General features: G+C 51.9%; 2 protein-coding genes across 5 annotated transcripts in view; one reads left to right on the plus strand and one right to left on the minus strand.

The window, feature by feature from the left end:
* LOC133065181 (tyrosine-protein kinase ZAP-70) overlaps nt 1-15,964 on the minus strand; it is a 28,866-nt gene extending 12,902 nt beyond the window's left edge. The window contains exons 1-4 of one of the 4 annotated variants that reach the window (XM_061155972.1): nt 15,675-15,964; nt 3,473-3,678; nt 2,396-2,846; nt 1,486-1,646 (exon numbers count right to left, since the gene is read on the minus strand). In XM_061155972.1, coding sequence (XP_061011955.1) covers nt 1,486-1,646; nt 2,396-2,797 — 563 coding nt within the window. In that variant the 5' untranslated portion in view covers nt 2,798-2,846; nt 3,473-3,678; nt 15,675-15,964. Of the gene's footprint in view, nt 1-1,485; nt 1,647-2,057; nt 2,183-2,395; nt 2,847-3,472; nt 3,679-15,347; nt 15,495-15,674 lie in introns of those variants that run through there. The other 3 variants (XM_061155970.1, XM_061155971.1, XM_061155973.1) reach the window with 3 other exon arrangements.
* Nucleotides 6,617-7,436, plus strand: LOC133065183 (chromobox protein homolog 3-like). Its single transcript, XM_061155974.1, has one exon. It carries the CDS (start codon nt 6,632-6,634, stop codon nt 7,181-7,183), a length of 552 nt encoding a protein of 183 aa, XP_061011957.1. The 5' UTR covers nt 6,617-6,631; the 3' UTR covers nt 7,184-7,436.
* Nucleotides 15,965-19,143: the final 3,179 nt, after the last annotated feature.

Raw genomic sequence — 19,143 nt, forward strand, 5'->3', positions numbered from 1 at the left:
TCAGGCCAAGAAGAGACCATGAGAAGGGAGGCCCTCAAGAATTCACATCTTAGGGAAGGATGCTGTGCTTCCTGAGGCCACAGGAAAGAGACAGGCATCAACTTTCTCTATATGACCTCAGCTGACATCTGGATAACACCTGCTTGATAGAGGAACCCAGGTCCTGACCAGAAAGAGCAGCCCCAGCACAGGGCTGTAAATAGCTTTAGACAGACTCTTTCATAATAACTAACTCATAGACAGCCACATGGCTCAGCCACGGCTCAGGCTCAGGCAGAGATACCGCATTTACCCACATATACTAACATTCAGTGCACTTTTAGTATATGCCAGATACTTGACTTTTACTTATTGTTGTTTAGTCACCAAGTCATGTCTGACTCTTCACAACCCCATGGACTACAGCACACCAGGCTTCCCTGTTTCACCATCTCCCAGAGTTTGCCCAAGTTTATGTCCATTGCATCGGTTATGCCATCTTGCCATCTCACCTTCTGTCGCCTGCTTCTGTTTAAGACCGCTTAACACATTAATTGGTGTTTCCCCCTAACAGATCCTTGAGTTAGTACTATCGTCATCCACAGAGCAGTTTCAATGCTCCCCAGGGCTCCTACCTCACTCAGGGTCAAAGTCAAAGTGACCTCCCTGGCCTCACCCTCTCCCACTCCGTGCATGCATGGGTGCTAAGTTGCTCAGTCGTGTCCAACTCTGTGTGACCCCATGGACTGTAGCCTGCCAGGCTCCTCTGGCCATGGGATTTCTCCAGGCAAGAATACTGGAATGGATTGCCATTTCCTTCTCCAGGGGATCTTCCCAACCGAGGGATTGAACCCACGTGTCTTATGTCTCCTGCACTGGCAGGCAGATTCTTCACCACTAGTGCCACCCGGGAAGCCCTCCCACTCCAGCTGTCACTTACTCAGCTCCAAGCACACTGGCCTCCTCACTGCTTCTGGAACATGCCAAGAACCTCCTCCTGGTCTGAGTACTTGCCAGGAACACCTCCCAGAGAGCTCACAGCCCACTTATCACCTCCTTCAGTTCTTTACGCAAATGTCACCTTCTCTGGCCACCTAAGCTCAGCTTGCAACCCCCTGCCCAGCTCCACACACAGCACTTGACACCATCTGACATACTCTATGTTTCAGTGATTCCTCGTTTTTTGTCTGCCTGCTCCTTAAGGACACTGGATTTGTGTCTGTCTTATGCACTGCCACGTCCTCAATGCCTGGAACAGTGCCTGGCACATAGTAGGCGTTCAGTGAAATATTTGGTGAATGCAGAAGAGTTAATGCAAGCAAGCAGTTACGATACTTGCCCAGCAAGCCCAGCTGCTAAGTAGCAGACGCTGGCTTTCAACCCAGGCCACCCAACTCTGAGTCACTAGCACTTGTGAGCACAGGCACACTCCCTCAATACCCACCTGCACACTGAGGCCCACCCCAGCCTCACTCCCCAAAACCCCAGGCCCCAAGCCCCACATACAGGAACTTGCCGTCGGTCTGGGAGCCCGAGTAGAGTTTGCGCTCGGCCTCCTCGCGCGTCAGGCTGCTGTGGTACCAGGGCATCCGTTCGTGAGCTGTTGTGGCAATGAGCTTCTCCACCTGGGGTGCCTGGCTGATGATGGCTTGCTCCAAGGCCTCGCCCTGGGGAAGGGAGGGTGAAGAAGACGTGTGAGTGTCGTTAAGTGCCCGCCACAGGACCCCTCTTCCATCTCCTGGACACTCCCAACTCAGGCGCGCCTAGGACCTAAGTCTTTTAGGCTGATGAGGACAGCCACCCTCCTCTCATCTCCGTGGTCCCGCTCCAATCCATCCAGGCTCCGGGCATAGGCCACGGCCCAGGCCCTGCCTTCTAGTAGGCCCCTCGCTCACCTCCCACTTGAAGACCTGACACTGGTAATCGGGCAGTGCAGGCTGTCGAAGACCACAAGCCACTGCCCCTGCCGGCCAGCCTACCCCAGGGCGCTGCTCCCAGCCCAAACCCCCGCTCCTTGGGTCCCGCTCCCAACCTCGTCCGTCCCGGACTCAGAGAGACCTCAACTTTCCCCGACTTACACTTTGCCTCGGATAAGCACCATAGCATCGCTCAGGCCCCTGCCTCCGAGGTCTCCTCCTAGGTCCTGCCCCCAACCAGGTCCCATCCCTCTAAGCATCTAAAACGGGCGCAGCAAAGCACAGCGCAGGCTGGCAAAGACTGCCGGTCTCACCAAGACCCACAGCTCCCTCGGCCCCAGGTCCCGCCCTCCCCGACCCCACCTTCTCAAGGCCCGCCCCTCCGGCTCCGCCCCAAGCCCCTCCCCCAGCTCCGCTCTCAAAAGACCCGCCCCCTCCTAAAACGGCTCCGCTCTGGCCAAGCTCCCCCAGGGCCTGCCCCTCGGACCCCGCGGTCTCACCTCCAGCTTCCAAGTCTGGCGCACGTAGTCGCGCACCATGGCATCGCGGAGGTTGTCGAAGACCCCGGGCTGCGGCTCGAGCCCCGACGGCCGGTTGCAAGGCTTGCGCAGGTTGCAGGGCAGCCCGTCGGGGTCGCGCGAGTAGAACTCGCAGAGCTCAGCCGGGCCGCAGTGCGCCTTTCCGCCCGCGATGGCGTAGGTGCCGTTGAGCTGGCGCTCGATGGGGAAGTGGTGGATGCGCACTTCGTGCACCAGCGAGAGCACGTAGCCGCCCAGCGAGCGCAGGCACTGCCGCAGCAGGAAGAGCCCGTCGGCCATGCCCGCCAGCTTCAGGTGCTCCTCGGCCTCGGCGCGCGAGATGCTGCCGTAGAAGAAGGGCAGGTGCGCCGCGGGGTCCGGCATCGCCGCCGGCGCCCTGTGCAGGGTGCGTGGCCTCGCGCCTCTCCAGACCCTGTGGGTTCGAAACGGGATTGAGGGCACGTCAGGGCCTTGGTTTCCCTTCCTGAACCCATCCATTGGACCCAGAGATAGGAGGAGAGACCCCTCATTAAAGGGCATCCTTGCGGCACTGTGGGCCAGTTGTGCAGAGCCTGACGTGTGACGGAGTCAAATTGGAAAGGAGCCTTACCCTGCTGGACTCGGACTGGGGAGTCCCAAACCAGCCTTTGACTTTTCAGGCCTAGTACGGAGCACCGAGGCACCCCTCACTGGCCTGCACACACACGCATCGGACACATCCATCTCCCAAACACGTGTTGTATTCTTACTGTGTTTCAGGCTGGAGATATGAGTGAATAAGACAGACATGGTCTCTGCCCTCCCCGAGAAGACAGTCTGAGGGAGAGAGGATGCAATAAACAAGAAACAAAAATAATAATTACAGATTGAGGTCAGTGTTTTAAAGGAAGTAGAGTGAGACCAAGAAAGAAGCCACTGTAGCCAGGGTGGTCACAATCTCTGAGGAGGTAGCACGTGAGCTGAGATCTGAAGGATAAAGAGGAACCCACTTCTCAAAAAGCATCAGGCAGAGGGAACAGCAAGTACAAAGGCCCCGCAGCTGGAACAACCTTTGCTCACCAAAGGAGCTTGACTCCATTAGCCTTCCACAACCTGAGAAATGTCCGTTTGCCCTGAGTTTGTAGAAAGCAGAAACTAGCTCGAAGCTGTGGCTTTTCCAGTAGTCATGTACGGATGTGAGAGGTGGACTATAAAAAAGGCTGACAACCGAAGAATTGATGCTTTCGAACTGTGGTGTTGGAGAAGATTCTTCAGAGTCCCTTGGACTGCAAGGAGATCAAACCAGTCAATGCTAAAGGAAATCAACCCTGGAGATTCACTGAAAGGACTGATGCTGAAGCTGAAGCTACGGTACTTTGTTCACCTGATGCAAAGAGCCAACTCACTGGAAAAGACTCTGATACTGGGAAAGATTGAGGGCAGGAGGAGAAGCTGGCAACGGAGGGTGAGGTGATTGGATGGCATCATTGACTCAATGGACGAGTTTGAGCAAACTCCAGGAGATAGTGAAGGACAGGGAAGCCTGGCGTGCTGCAGTCCATGGGGTGGCAAAGAGTCAGACTGAGCCATTGAGCAACACATAAACTAGTTCAGATAAAAATATATTAGGATTTAACATCAATGTGAACTTTGATATGGCCATTAAACAAAATAAAGTGTGTGACTGGAAAGTATGACCTCTTGTGGTGAGGAGGAATTAAGGACATTTAAATAGATAGATATCTGGAGAGGCAGATAACTTAAAATTGCCCACCTTCAACTTTCCACAGTAATGGTGATGTCTGATATCTTGAGTAGCACTGGGTTACACAGGTGTCTGAATCGCTCAAAATTCAGACGATGTACCAACTTGTTCATTTCATTGTATTTGGGCCTCTCAATTTTACAAAGCACCATAAGAGACATCCCTGGTGGCTGAGTGGTTAAGAATCCGTCTCGCAGTGCAGATGACACAGGTTCGATCCCTGGTTGGGTAACTAAAATTTCACATGCCATGGAGCAGCCTAGCCCGTGTGCCACAACTACGGGGCCCACACACTCTGGAGCCGAAGGGCCACAACTGGAGAGCATGCGCCACAGTGAAAGCACCCGCATTGCACGGTGAAGACGCTGAGCGCCTGTCACAACTAAGACCGATGCAGCCACATTTAAAATAAATTTTTAAATATATTTTTTAAAGGCACCATAAAATATTGAACCCCAGTCAATGATCTGTGTGCAGAAATATTTAGGTGTGATGGGTAGTGATGACTGTAATTTATTTTGAAAGGAAGGCATCCAAAAACTAAAGTTGATGTATGGATAAGTAGATTGATATAGTTAAGTCTTGCTCTCTGCAATATTTCTATAAGGTATTGAATGAGGAAGTACTAAGCCATTGCTTCTAGAAGAAATTCAGGGTTAAGTTCCTTTACGTCTCTGATCACAAAATTTTCATCAACAGATCAGTATATAACCTTGTTTTATTTACTTCTGTTTAAAGACACCTTACATAATTATATTGACTCATTAGCATTGAACTCTTGGCCAACAGCCCTATAACTATAAGCTTATTCAACACGTACTTTTTCTGGGAGGCATAGCTCAGCCTTCCTGCACTTAGGGACACTAAATACCGCCTCTGTGCTGCCCTTGGGGACCATTTACACAGTGAAATTACGGACAAATAGCACAAAATGTGGTACCAAATAGACTGTGAGAAAGAGACTTGTTTACAATATGAGCTGAAACAAGAAGGCAAAGCATTGCCTTGTTCGGCCTCAGCAGGAACCAGCATGTGGGTTGACAAATCTCACACCGCTTTGCACATGCCTTCCAACCGTGAAAGTGCAGCGAGCATGAGCTTGGAGGTTACAAATAAACTTCAGCAAGCAGGCAAGTTGGCAGATACAGAATCCAATACTAATGAGGATCTAGTGGATGTGATGAAGCAAATATAGCAAAATTCCACTGTAGAATCTAAGAGGTAGATAATTTGTACAATGAATTGTTCTCATTTTCTGTATGTTTGTAAGTTTTTATATAATGTTGAAAAAGTATGCCCATAACAGTTTCTGGTCGTTTCTCTACTAAGATGGGTCCAGTTAAGGCCACCCGGGCATAGTTTTGCATTCAAGGAAGGGTCCTTGAGCACCCTTCTTAGTTCAGCAATTATGAGCAGGGGTGGGAAGAAAGCTTTTGTGGATTGAGAAAGGCTGCCTTTCCCTGGTGTTCAGGAACACGCAGAGACGGCGCTGGGACTGAGCGTGAATCATCCGAGGCCTGAATCGGGGCAGCCAGAGGAGGGGCCAGATCCAGCATTCGAACCAGAAGGCTTCCGGCACTGGGGTTGGGAGGGCCAGAGTCGCGGGGCAGGTCCTGGATGTCCCAATAGTTACAGGCAGGTGATTAACTGGGGACCAGGAGAGGCAGTCACCATCCCATTTACTGTTTTTGTTGAGTTGCTAAGTCGTGTCCGACTCTTTTTGACCCCATGGCCTGTAGCCTGCCAGGCTCCTCTGTCCATGGAATTCTCCAGGCAAGAATACTGGAGAGGATGACCATTTCCTTCTCCAGGGGATCTTCCCAACCCAGGGATCAAACCCATGTCTCCTGCAATGGCAGGAGGATTCTTTACCACTGAGCCACCAGGAAAGCCCCCATCATCCCTTAAGAGTGTTTAAAGGATTGGAAGACTTCCCTGGTGGTCCAGTGGCTAAGATTCCGAGCTCCCAATGCAGGGTTGAGGGGGAGAGGGTGGCGAGTTTGATCCCTGGTCGAGGTATTATATCCCACATGCCTCAACTAAAGATCCTGCAGCAACTAAGACCTGGCACAGCCAAATAAATAAATAAAAATTTTAAAATAAAATAAAAAGCATCAGTTCAAAATTAATAACCAACAAGGACGTGGAGCTTTATAGGACATGGAACTCTACCCGATATCAGGTGGCAGCCTGGATGGGAGGGGCATTTGGGGGAGAATGGATACATGTATATGTATGGCTGAGTCCCTTCAATGTTCACCTGAAACTACCACAACATTGTTAATCGGCTACACCACAATACAAAATAAAAATGTTAAAGTTTGAAAAAAAAAAATAGAGTCAGGATGGCTTCTAGGTATTCATCCTAGAAAAATGGAAACTTAGGTTCACACAAAAACCTGCACAGGGGCAGACCCGGGACCCGGAGCAGCTCAGAGGCGGTGAATAATAGCTCTTCAAGTCTGCAATAAAAAATGGCCTCCAGTAAAACTACATTGCAAAAAATGGGAAAGAAACAAAATGGAAAGAGTAAAAAAGTTGAAGAGGCAGAACCTGAAGAATTTGTAGTAGAAAAAGTACTGGACTGCCGTGTAGTGAATGGGAAGGTGGAGTATTTCCTGAAGTGGAAGGGATTTACAGATGCAGACAATACTTGGGAACCTGAAGAAAATTTAGATTGTCCAGAGTTACTTGAAGCATTTCTTAATTCTCAAAAAGCTGGTAAAGAAAAAGATGGAACAAAAAGAAAATCTTTGTCTGACAGTGAATCTGATGATAGCAAATCAAAGAAGAAAAGAGATGCTGCTGATAAACCGAGAGGTTTTGCCAGAGGTCTTGATCCAGAACGAATAATTGGTGCCACAGACAGCAGTGGAGAATTAATGTTCCTCATGAAATGGAAAGATTCCGATGAGGCAGACTTGGTACTGGCAAAAGAGGCAAATATGAAGTGTCCTCAAATTGTAATTGCTTTTTATGAAGAGAGACTAACTTGGCATTCTTGTCCAGAAGATGAAGCTCAATAATTGTTTGCATTGCCTTTTATATATATTTATATATATATATAAAATGTGGGTCTTGGTTTTTTGATTTATTAGTGTGAAGAAATAACTACATTCTCTAATGAAAATCAGGTTTGATATGTTTGTTTTGAAGTAATATTGGGGAAGTTACATTGGGTTTTGTTTTTTTTTTCCATCTGTAGCACTGGTTACTTTGAACAAATAAAAGCTTTCTGTAGTTGCTTCCTTCAGTAGGAAAGAATTTGATACCATGGTATATTATTTCCTCAGCATTAGAGAACAGTTTTTCTAAATGTTCGAGGAAATCTCCATAGTCATTACTCAGTCAGAATTTAGCATTTAACTCATATATGCTTGAGGACCATTCTAAGTTTTTTGTATGTGTATACATAAAAGACACATGTAAATGGTTGGGAGTTAATTTTTTGTTGTGGTTTTTGTTTTGGTAAATATACTTAAACAACAGCCTTTCATAACGATGGATAAGCCCATGTTCTGGAATTACATCATTTTGAGCAATATAAGAAATAACTTCAACTTAGATTGAAAATTTAAGTCTGAACCTTTCAAATTAAATAATTTTGTAGTTAATTAGACAAATTAAGCAGTTTAAATTGGGTAATTTTTTAAAGCATCCCTATCAGAATCTGCATCCATATCTGCATATAAATGTAGTTTTATATGCAGAAACCCTGGAAGGAAAATTTTTATCACCATCAACAACCTTCCCAACCAAATAAAAAAGTAGAAAAATTCTGGTATGTTTTAATATAGCAAAGCAAAACTTAGTTAAACAGACACTTGATGGTTCTTTTTGGTGAACCATTGTTTTACAAGAAATTGAAGTCTTTGTGCTATATTTAGGAAAGGTTGTGATACATGGGATGTCTCAGATTTGTTCATGGAAACCTAATCAGATAAATATTGGCAATTTACAATCTACAGGAATAAATGAGTGAACAAACTTTTCTAATCTATGCTTGACCTGCATGTTTTTTCAGACTCGACTCCAATCCATTCCTTACATGAAGGCTCAATTTTCTCAGTATTTTGGGTTACTAGTTCAGCATAAGCCAAGAAAAACAATAACTTTGTAGTAATCAGAATGTTATTCAACTGTATATTGTTTACTTTATTGTAAATACTGGTGAACAGTGGTCAATAAATAGTTTTATATTCCTTAAAAAAAAAAAAAAAACCTGCACAGGATGTTAACAGCAGCTCTGTTCACGATTGCCAACATGTAGGAAGAACTCAAAGGCTTCCCTGGGGGCTCAGATGGTAGAGATTCTGCCTGCAGTAAGGGAGACCCAGGTTCGATCCCTGGCTTGGGAAGATCAACGTTTTCCAGCAGGTGAAGAAAGTGGGAGTACATCCCACGTGGGATCCTACTCTATCATGAAATGGAAGGACATGGTGATACACACACATGAATGAACCTGAAAAGCATCATGCTGAGAACAAGGGGCCAGACTCAAGAGGCTACAAACCATCTGATTCCATTCAGAACTGCAGAACAGGTGGAGGCTGCCAAGGCTGCAGACCTGCTGGGAAGTGGGGGTGTCGGGATAAGGACTGCTTACAAAGGGGTAAGAGGGAATTCAGAAGAATAGCCTGTATCTTAAGATAGTTTCTCAGCTGTATGCCTTTGTCAAATCTTACAGTTTTTCACTAAAAGGGGTAAATTTTACTGTATGTAAATGATACTTTATTTTTTTAATGTAAACAGAGGAAAGGGAGCAGGAAACTATAAACATGATGTGCGTGTGTGTGCTCAGTCGTCGCCAACACTTTGTGACCCCATGGACGGTAGTCTGCCAAGCTCCTCTGTCCATGGGGTTCTCCAGGCAAGAATCCTGGAGTGGGCTGCCCTTTCTTCCTCCAGGAGATCCTCCAGACCCAGGAACTGAACCTGCATCTACACATCTCCTGCATTGGCAGGCGGATTCCGTAACCACTGTGCCACCTGGGAAGCCCACATATAGATATAGCAGGCACTAAAATATTAATTAGAAAGGGAAAGAGCAGGCTTTCTACACTCCTGTCATTATCTGCTCCCCCCACCTCCACCTGGCTGCCCTCCAGCTGCCAAGATATCACTACCTGATGGGCACCAGGCACCCTCTTTGAGGCTGGGTCCCCTGAGCGATGGACATTGTGACTGCCCCCACTCCTGCTTGAGCATCGCGGCTCTCTTGAGTCCTTCACCAACCCCCCAGCTTGCCTCCTTCCTCTCTGATGGTTCCTGTTCTCTCTCCTTCCCCATCCTCTGTTCCCAACTCAGGCCATTCTGTCTGCCTACCCACGCAGCTGCTCCCACCTGTCTGGTCCAGATCTCTTCCCCTGTGGTCTCTCTCTGCTGCTATCACCGCCTTTGATCTCCACCAGCTGTTTTCTATTAATAAAACCCGAGATCCAGATCTAACTCACATAGTGCCTGTGGTTGGCTGAACCCCACAGTCTGTTTCCCACATGAGCTGAAGCTCTGGGGTCTGCAAGTTGCTTTGAGGTAGTTCTCCCCCAGGGCCTCCCTGGCTCAAGAAGCTACTGTGTGGGACTTCCCTGGTGGTCCAGTGGTTAGGACTTCACCTTCTGATGCAGGGGGTGTGGGTTCAGTCCCTAGTGGAAGGAGTTAAGATCCCACATCCCTCGGGGACCAAAAACCCAAAACACAAAACAGAAGCAATGTTGTAACAAATTCAATAAAGACTTTAAAAATGACCCACGTCAAAAAAAAAGAAAGAAAAACCTTTTAAAAAGTAAAAAGGACCTACTGTGGCTCCCTCCTGCCGACATCACTGAATCTATTAACAACTGAATTCCTTGGCCCTTCCTTTGCTCCAGTCAGGCTGTGCTATCAGTCTTTCTTCAAATTCACTTCCCCACTTGAATCCATGCAGTGCCCTCCACTGGGTACCCCCTCCCCACTCCTCTCTGCTCCCCCAATCCAGCCAGCCCCGCCTGGCGGGCTCACAGCCCTGCTCCTCAAGGGGATCAGAACCTGACAAAAGGCAGCAAAGTGGAGGCTTGTCCAGGGACAGCGGGGAGGGGTGGGGGTAGTGGAGCTGGTCTCTGGGGCCGGAAGCTGTGGCAGGAAACTGTCGACAACACAGTTTGAGAGGCTCCGCCCCGCGGTGGCCACAGGTGCAGACTGGGTAGCCAGAGGCAGGTTGGTGCGGAGGCGGCAGTGGGGAGAGGCAGGCCCTGGGGACCCCGTCCAGGGCCAGAAGTTGTGATGGCCCACCTCAGACCTGAGTCCAAGGTGTCCCAGAGGCCAGAGCCTTCCCGTGCATCCTCAGTTGTATCCCCACTTCCCTGTCTCTGTCAATAACAGACAGCGGTAACCGCAGCAGCTCCAGAGGAGCCTGGCTGGTCTGCAGCCTCCTAGAGGACCAGATGTTTCAGTCCTGAACCAAGTCCCCGCAGACTGCATGACTTTCCCAGGAGACGTGCCCACCATACTCTCCCACCCCGCTCCTGCCCAGGCTGACTCCCCCCAGCCTCCCCTTGAGCTGGCGAGCTCCTTGTGAGCTCAAAGATGCTCCTCTGGCCTTCCCAGAGTTTGCAGCTCCATCAGGAGACCACCAGGCTGACTCTCACCGCCAAGGCCCTGTGGGGAGGGGAGGAAACTATGATCCTTGGCTAGACAGTTCTGTCTGAAATTCCACCCTTCAAGCCTCCTTTCTGGGGAAAGGTAGGGTTAAACTGTATCTGTTCCAGGCACAGGATGTCCAAATACATTTGAAAGGAAAAAAGGTCAAGGGACCAACTGCATTTTGAAAAGTTGTGGGGGGCATATTTGCATATTAAAGGCCCTGAGAAGACCTGCCAGGAAGGACCCTTTTTAGCTTTGTTTAATCCCCACACCTGATGAGAAGAGCCCACTCACTGGAAAAGACCTTGATGCTGGGAAGGAAATATTGAAGGCAAAAGGAGAAGAGGGCGGCAGAGGATGAGATGGTTGGACAGCATCAGTGACTCAATGGACATGAATTTGAGCCAACTCCAGGAGATGGTAAAGGACAGGGAAGCCTGGCGGGTTGTAGTCCGCGGGGCTGCAAAGAGTCAGCTGTGACTTAGAGACGGAACAACAACAACAGTCCCCACACTAGGTAGCAGAGCCTGGAAGCACTGCTGTTGCATAGAACAGGCCTTGAGCGTCCCAAGCTCCAGTTAAATGTTTACCTTGAGACACCAGAGGGGAGACTGAGGGCATCGGGCTGCCGACAGAATGAGATGATCCAACTGGATTTGGCAGGAGGCAGGGGGCAGGGGCAGCAGTCAGGTCTGGAGGCCCTGTGCGCCACCCGCAGCCCGGCATCAACAGCATTCCCACCCACGACGCTGCTGGAATGGAGGCACAGTCCCAGCTGCCCAGGCCCCCTCTCACAGACCCCAGTCCTCTGCCCAAGATGCCAAGTCCCCCCTGAAGCCACATTTCCTGCTCCCAGTCCACAGGCCAAGAACAGAGGCAGCACAGACATTTGTCAACTAACAAAACACCAACTTTGTTCCATCCTGAGTCACCAGGACAGTAGTGAGCACTGTGCCGTGGATGGCGACAGGCTCCTTCTCTCTTTTTCTGACACCACGGCATGCAATCTGATCATGGGATCACAGATCTATGGGTAGCCGCAGTGTGCATCTGGATGGGGAAGTACACTCGCCAAGACCCACCTGGAAGACAGGGCCAGAGAAGGTGCCCAGTGCTGGGGGGCTGTGAGGATCCCATGAGGTAAGGCTTGCCCAGCACTGAGCACGGGCCCAGCCCACTCTCGTCCTATCACCTCCTTTTCTGCTTGCAGCCCTCCAGGACGCCCACCTCACTCAGGCTTAAAGCCCCGGTCCTTACAGCAGCCCCTGAGGCCGTGCACAATCTGCCCTGCCAGCTTCTTGTCCTCACTCACTCCCCACCAGCCACACCAGCTTCCTTATGTTACTTGTTGAGAAAACTGGAACAAATTGGGCCTGGTCCAACCTCAGAGCCTTTGCACTGGCTGTTCCCTCTGCCTGAACACCATTCCCTTAACATCTGTCACTTCATCCGGGTCTCAGCCTCCAAGAGGCCCTCCCTGGCCTCTCTAAAATCACCTCCCCCTACCACTGACCCAGTGTTACTGTTCTTCACCATTGAAATTGTGTTCTATCAACTTGTTGACACAAGACCTTTGTCCCCTGCTAGCATGTAAGGCTGAGGAGAGTGGAGACTGTCTTGTTCTCCTGCCTCTACCAACGAGACACAGAGCAGGCGCCCAATAAACTTTGCTGGTGGGCAGAGGCTACCCTCTGATACCAGGCACCTGAGAGGGTATGTAGCCTGCTGTGGTGGGCGGGGACACCTCTGCAGGGTCTTGGAACATGGCAGTCTGATGAGGGAAGAGAGGTGATGGGGGCTTCCCTAGGAGAGAAGAGGGAATGGCGGATCTAGAGGCGTCCTTCACTAACAGAGGGTGGAAGAGGAGAGGACCCACTGGAGCAGACTTTGCACAGGCTGTTCCCTCTGCCTGGAACAGCTTGCATGCCCAGTCACTAAGTCATGTCCGACTCTTGGTGACTCCATGGACTGTAACCTGCCAGGCTCCTCTGTCCATGGGATTCTCCAGGCAAGAATGCTGGAGCGGGCTGCCATTTCCTCCTTCCGGGTATCTTCCCAACCCAGGGATCAAACCCACATCTCTTGGGTCTCCTGCACTGGCAAGTGAATTCTTTACCACTGCATCACCTGGGAAGCCACCCACGTTTCTGCTAGCCACGAGCCTCAGGTCCCCTCAGCAGTCCCTTCCACGCGGAGGTGTTCCATGACTCCCCTTTTCCTTCCCCAGCTGAGTCACCTACTCTGTTCTCCCAGGGCCCCATCCTCCCACATCACAGCCCTGATGGCCATGTGTGATCAGTGTCTCCGTTTGCCCCACAGTCTCTGACCAGCGTGAGCTCCCCCAGGCAGAGCCTACACTGTCTTGTTTTCACTGTGGCTCCCACTGCCTCCCAATGAAGATTTGTCAAATCAGCAACAATAACAATATCCTGTGTGCTGGAGACTTTATGACACCTCTTCTGAGCATGATCTCTTTAATCTAATCTTCACTGTTATCCCCATTCCTCAGATAAAAAGTCTGAGGCTTGGGGAGGGTAAGGTCATGTTCAGAGCCATGTGGCCTAAGAGTGGCAGTCAGGATTTGAGCCCAGGTCTCTCTGACCCAGCAGCCAGTACTAGCCACTGTGGTGCATGGCCATAAAGAAAGTGGCATCTATCGCTCTGAGCTGGGTTCTCAGGGCTCCCACGCCTGCCTGGCCCAGGTATTGCTGCACTCTGAGCTGCCTATGACTGTCAGGGTGCAGAGTGCTGGGCTGCTGCGGGGTCGGAGGCAGGTCCTCAGACCTCAAACAGACTCTGTCTGTTGACTGACTGAATAATGCCCCAAGACCAGCTCCCCACCACCACCACTCCCCACCAACTCCAACCTCTGCTGCTGGGGCTCTAAGGGCTGTGTAACCTGAGCAAGGAGCTAGCCTTCTCCAGGTGTCAGGCTCTGTGACTGTAAAAGGGGGAGAGGAAAAGGCTTAGGGGATGGGAAAGGTGGGACGAGTCTGGACAACAGAGCCTGACTGTGAGATCTCACGCTATCCATGCATTGCAGGGTGTTCAGCAGTATCCCTGGCCTCTGTCTTACTAGATGCCAGTAGCCATGAGACCACCCTGAGCTAGTGATAAGAATAAAGCCTTTAACATTATGCGTATAGAGCGCCTCCAGCATGCCAGGCACTCGAGAGCAATTCAGTCTCCTAATCCTGACTAGAACACTGTGTGTGTGGAGAATTCGTGGGTTTGGGACATGAAGGAGGGACAGAGAAGAAGGAACTAGCCGAAGGTCGCACGGCACACGCACAGTACAGGTGGCAGAGTCGGGCCCTGAATCGGCCTCCTGGCTCCAGAGTGCACACAAAACACTGTCTGCCTGGGCCCCCTGCCTGCCCAGCATCCCTGCCCGGGCCCCCTGGCAAGGCTGCAGGCCAGGCGGCGGCAGGAAAAAGCACGGGCAGGAGAAGAGCCCCCGCGGGTGACACCCAAGGACTGTCACAGGACACAGGCCCTAATCTCTCAGCAAAGCTTTATTAAGCACCTACCATGTACTGGCTGCCCTGGCTGAGACAACAGTACGTTCAGGGGCTTTCCTGCTGGTCCAGTGGTTAAGAATTCGCCTTGCAACGCAGCAGACCCAGGTTCAATCCCTGGTCTGGGAACTAAGACCCCCACATGCTGAGCGGCAACTAAGCCCTCACGCTGCCACTACTGAGCCTGCTTGCTCTAGAGCCCGAGAGCCACAGCTAGAGTCTGTGCGCGGCAATGAAAGATCCCACATAAAGCAACGCAATCTCGAGGGCCAGCTGCAACTAACACCTGAGGCAGCCAAGTAAATAAACAAATATTAAAAAAGAAAAAAAGGAACAAAGCTCATCTTGAGCTGCTCGCCACACGAACCCCTGTTCCTTCCTGCCAAGAACCTTCCCTGCCTGGGACAGCTTTCCCAACCTCTCACCCAACAGTCAGGAGCCAAAGAGCCAAGCACATACTGGGCGCCATAATTTGCTTCTGCATTTAAAAGATGGGCGAACTGAGGGTCAGAAAGGCCAGGCAATTTGCCCGGACACACAGCAGCTGAGCAGGATTCAAGCTGTTTACTCCTTCACCTCTGTCTCCCCTTTAACCTGAGCTCCCTACCAATGGTTGGAGCCTGCCCTGGACGCCCTCACGGAAACCATCCGGCATCTGGATGGTCCAGTTTACAGCCCTGTTGATGCTCCCTCATATTCCTGAGCCTGGGGCACAGAGCACATGTTTGCTTTCTCTGGACATTTCTCTGCTTCCTGGAACTAAGGTTGTCTCACTGATGGGGCCCTGCAGGCGGCTAGGGACCGAACCAGCGTCTGTGGGGCCCCTGGATACACATGTCCACTGCCACTCAGCTGGTGCTCTGGAGAGAGACCTCTTTGCCTCAGGAGGGTCACAGACCACGTCTGCTTCCTTCTCCTGTGGGACACCACCCACGAGAGCCCCTCAGCCTTCCTGGTACCCCAGTTCCTCCTGACTCTCCTCCTCCTTTCTCAACCAGACCCAGGCCACCCCTAGAGCTGGCGGCTAAGTGCTGCTTCATCCAGAATGACTTACCTGGGGACGTGCCGATGGACGCCAAGGCCCGGGCCACCTACAAGGCCTCAGGTCCCAAAGCCACCAGACAACTGGTTCTAGATGAAGAACCGGGGTCCGAGAAACCACTTTGGGCTTCTCTGCAGCCCGAACCCCCAGCCCGGGCCCCCACCAGCTAACCACCCCCTCATACACCCCTGCCAGGTGTAAAGAGGTCATATCCCACTAGGGTTTCTCACTCAGGTTGGGGGTGGGGGCGGAACCTGAGTCCCCCTCTGCCAGCTGCCCCGGGAGACCCTGCAGTCGGTGGCCATGCTGGACGCAGGCGGCCAGAGGACAGCCACTCACCGAGATGCCCCAGAAGGTCAGCACGCCCAAGCTGGGCAGGGACGGGCCCGGAAGGCCTGGTGTGCTCCTGGAAGCGCCTTTCTGTGAAACTCGGCCTATTTCCTTGATGCGCAGATAGGAAATGGGGCCGTGTTTGAAGTTTACGTCAAAGTCACAAAGTGCTGTGTTCAAGGAAAATCGCGAGGCCACGTGCTCCGGGGAGGGCAGAGGGCACTTCCTGGGCCAAACAGAGCCCACCCAGCAGTGGGAGGAATGGGGCGAGCCATAAGCGGGCTCACACTAGTAGGGTGCTTCCAACAGCATCCCCCAGACCTGGGGAGCGGAGAAGAGGGAGGCTGTGTGCTGGAGAAGCAGTGGGGTAGTGGCAATGGGAGGGGGATCCCCCGGACTCGCTAGAAACTAGAAAGCCCTTACTTTCCCCTCCCAAGGGGGTGTGGACCTGGGGCCTGACTGTGGCTGAACTGCTCATATGAGTTATTTATTCCACTAGCAGGTGAAAGCTGGAGAGGAGAAACCTAAGAAGTCGGTCCAGACTGCAAGGGTTCAGAGTACTTCCTGTGTGCCAGCCATCAGGCCAATGATGACGGCCCTGTCCCTGCCCTTGGATGGCTCACAGGCTCAACGAGGGGGCAGCTGAGTCACCGGGGAGGCCAGAGCGGGGATGGCAAAAACCTAGACACTGTGTGTACACCGTGGAGCCCGATGCAGCCCCGTGCTGGGGACAGACTCTAAGAGGGATCGCTCGTGTTGTCCAGTCTGGGGATAGTGTGTCCCCCCAGCGTCCCCAGTATCCCAGCCCGCCCCACGCCCCGCACCTGGCCGCTGACCACCTCCTGCGCTGCTCACAGCCCCTTCTCCTCCTTTCTTCCCACGTTCGCTTGCCCTCTGACCACGTGACCACGCTCACATCTGCTCCCTCAGCCCACAGAGCTGTCGGGTGGCAAGGCCGAGTCCATCCCGGTATCCACGCTGCCCTATTGGCCCTTGGTGCCCTGAGACCTCAGGGGCTTGCTCACCCATACCTCCTTGCCTTCTTGGACGGTGGGGACCTCTTCAGTGGCCCATCACCGTGGGGCCTCAGGGACCTATATGGGGCTGTCCTAGGCCACTGTTGAGACCCCAGGAACCCTTCTCTTGTGCCTGAGCCCTGCCAGAGTGGGGCTGGGCTCAGCTCCCCAACAGGCCTGGCGCTTCCTCCATGCTTTACCCCGATCTCCTTTCCTGGGGCCCTCTCCACAATCTCTACTGCCTCCCAGTTCTCTAAACCCCACTCGCCCCACTCACGAAATCTTTTCTCTAAGCTCCAGCTTCCCCTACATATGTGCGTGTGCTCAGTACTCAGTTGTGTCAGACTCTCTGTAACCCCATGGACTGCACCCGCCAGGATCCTCTGTCCATCGGATTCTCCAGGCAAGAATACAGCCCTGGGTTGCCATTTCCTCCTCCAGGGGATCTGCCCAACTCAGGGATCAAACCCATGTCTCTTGCATCTTCTGCAGTCACAGGCGGATTTTTTACCACTGAGCCACCTGGGAAGCACCCCCACCCACAGATTTCCCCTAAAACTGTTTTTGTTAGAAGCCTCCCCTTTCCCCAGGGACATGGAGAAATTCAGGATGCAGAAAGACATCTTTGTTTCCATCCTGCATGCTCTTGTCCCAGGGTAGTGAGGAAAGAACACCCCAGAGAACTGGAGAGGAGAGAAATCACAGCATCAGAACCACATGATTTATAATAATAGTAACTCTTACTGAGCACTTACTATGTGCCACACCACTGAATGAGTCCATTTTCCAGGTAAGGTAAGTGAAATCCAGAGAGGTTAAACCACCAGCTCCAAGTGGCCAGACATGATAGGGCAGGGCGATCTGGCCCCATAGCCTCGGTGATGGTGCACAGAGGCGGCGGGAAGCTTGGCTGTAAAGCGGCTCCTGTGCACCCCTCCCCCCTGTAAAGCAGCTCCTGTGGCCGCCCCCTCCCCGAGAGCTGGAAGGTGTGCAGCCTGCCTGTGGGGCACCTGAATGAAGGCAGCATTTGGGACTTCGATTCCAGGGTCTTCAGGCCTGAGAAAGGGGCTCCCAGCCTCAGAAAGGTGCTGGCTTAGCCACCCGCTCATCTCCTTCCGTCCCAGAGACCACGTCCTGAGGGGCCCAGGCCAGCTGGATGCTCAGACAGTTCTGAGATGGGCCTGCAGATAAGACCATGTGTTTTGCCAAAGTGGAGGGCGGTGGATGAGTCTTTTGAATGCGCAGAGGAAAGAGTGAACGGATGGAAATGTGGGCTGGGAAAGTTGCGGTGAGTTTGCCCTGCGTGGGTTTGGGTAAACATGCAGTTGAGACACGTGAAGAGCTCGGAAGAACCTGATCACTCATTTTCACACTCCCCGGGGCCTTTGGCCAGCCGTGTCCCAGCCTGAACTCTCTTTCCTGACCTCTTCTCCCATACCTGACTCCTCCTCCTCCAGGTCTCTGATTAAATGCAGCTTCCTCCAGGATGCCTTCCCCTCCTCAGACTGAGTGTTATGAGACTGGGCTGGTTTCACCTGCCCTGAGCCAGCCAAATTTAGTTTCACAGCTAAAAGGACACCAAGCCGCTGCGGGGGTGGAGGGGACATCCGGCAGATAGGCCGTGGGTCAGAGGCCTCAGGCTGCCAGAGAAGGCTCAGATCTCAGCACAGTGGTCCTCCCAGGGCCCCTCCTGAACTCCCTCCCTCCTGCGCGTCTTCAGCCGTGCAGCACCTTCCTTTCCTCTGGATGGTCAGACAGCGTGACTTTTATCTACTTGCTCATGTCTGGTTCTTCCACTTACAGCTGAGGGACCTTGAGCAAGCTCTTTGACCTCTTGGTGCCTTTGTTTCCTCACTCAGGAATAGGGATGATAATGGTACCCACCTCACGAGCACTAGAGCAATGCTCCATCATCACCGTCATCCTCATCACCATCACCACCTGCATCTCTGTGGTGTGCTAGTGACTGCACGTCCAAGGGCAGGGACGGGATTTCCTCGCACCCTCCAGGGACTCTTGAGTATAGCATCCTTCCAAGAGAAATTTAGGATTCTAAGGGCGAAAGTGACACACCCCTCAATAAAATCAGTCCAGTCTGGCTTAAGTCAGAAAGTCGCTCAGCTGTGTCCAACTCCTCGTGATCCCACGGACTGCAGCCCACCAGGGTCCTCTGTCCCGGCTCCTCTGTCTTTGCCATGCCCTTCTCCAGGGGATCTTCCTGGTCCAGGGATCAAACCCAGGCCTCCAGCATTGCAGGCAGATTCTTTACCGTTTGAACTACCCAGGAATAGAAGAGAATGAATTTGCTTCAGTAGCCACGTGCTGCACCCGCCTCTGAGGGTCAGCAAACAGACGGCTCCTTCTTATTAAACATCCAAACCACAATGACAATGTCATCTCTTTAGACTGGTCTTTGGGGGCTCCCTATTTATTCAACACTGAGCACCCACCCTCTGGCACAC

Source organism: Dama dama, chromosome 11, assembly GCF_033118175.1.
Source record: "Dama dama isolate Ldn47 chromosome 11, ASM3311817v1, whole genome shotgun sequence".
Classification (NCBI taxonomy): domain Eukaryota; kingdom Metazoa; phylum Chordata; class Mammalia; order Artiodactyla; family Cervidae; genus Dama; species Dama dama.

Coding starts and splice junctions, on each gene's coding strand:
- LOC133065183 (XM_061155974.1), top strand. CDS start 6,632: ATGGCCTCCAGTAAAACTACATTGCAAAAAATGGGAAAGAAACAAAAT.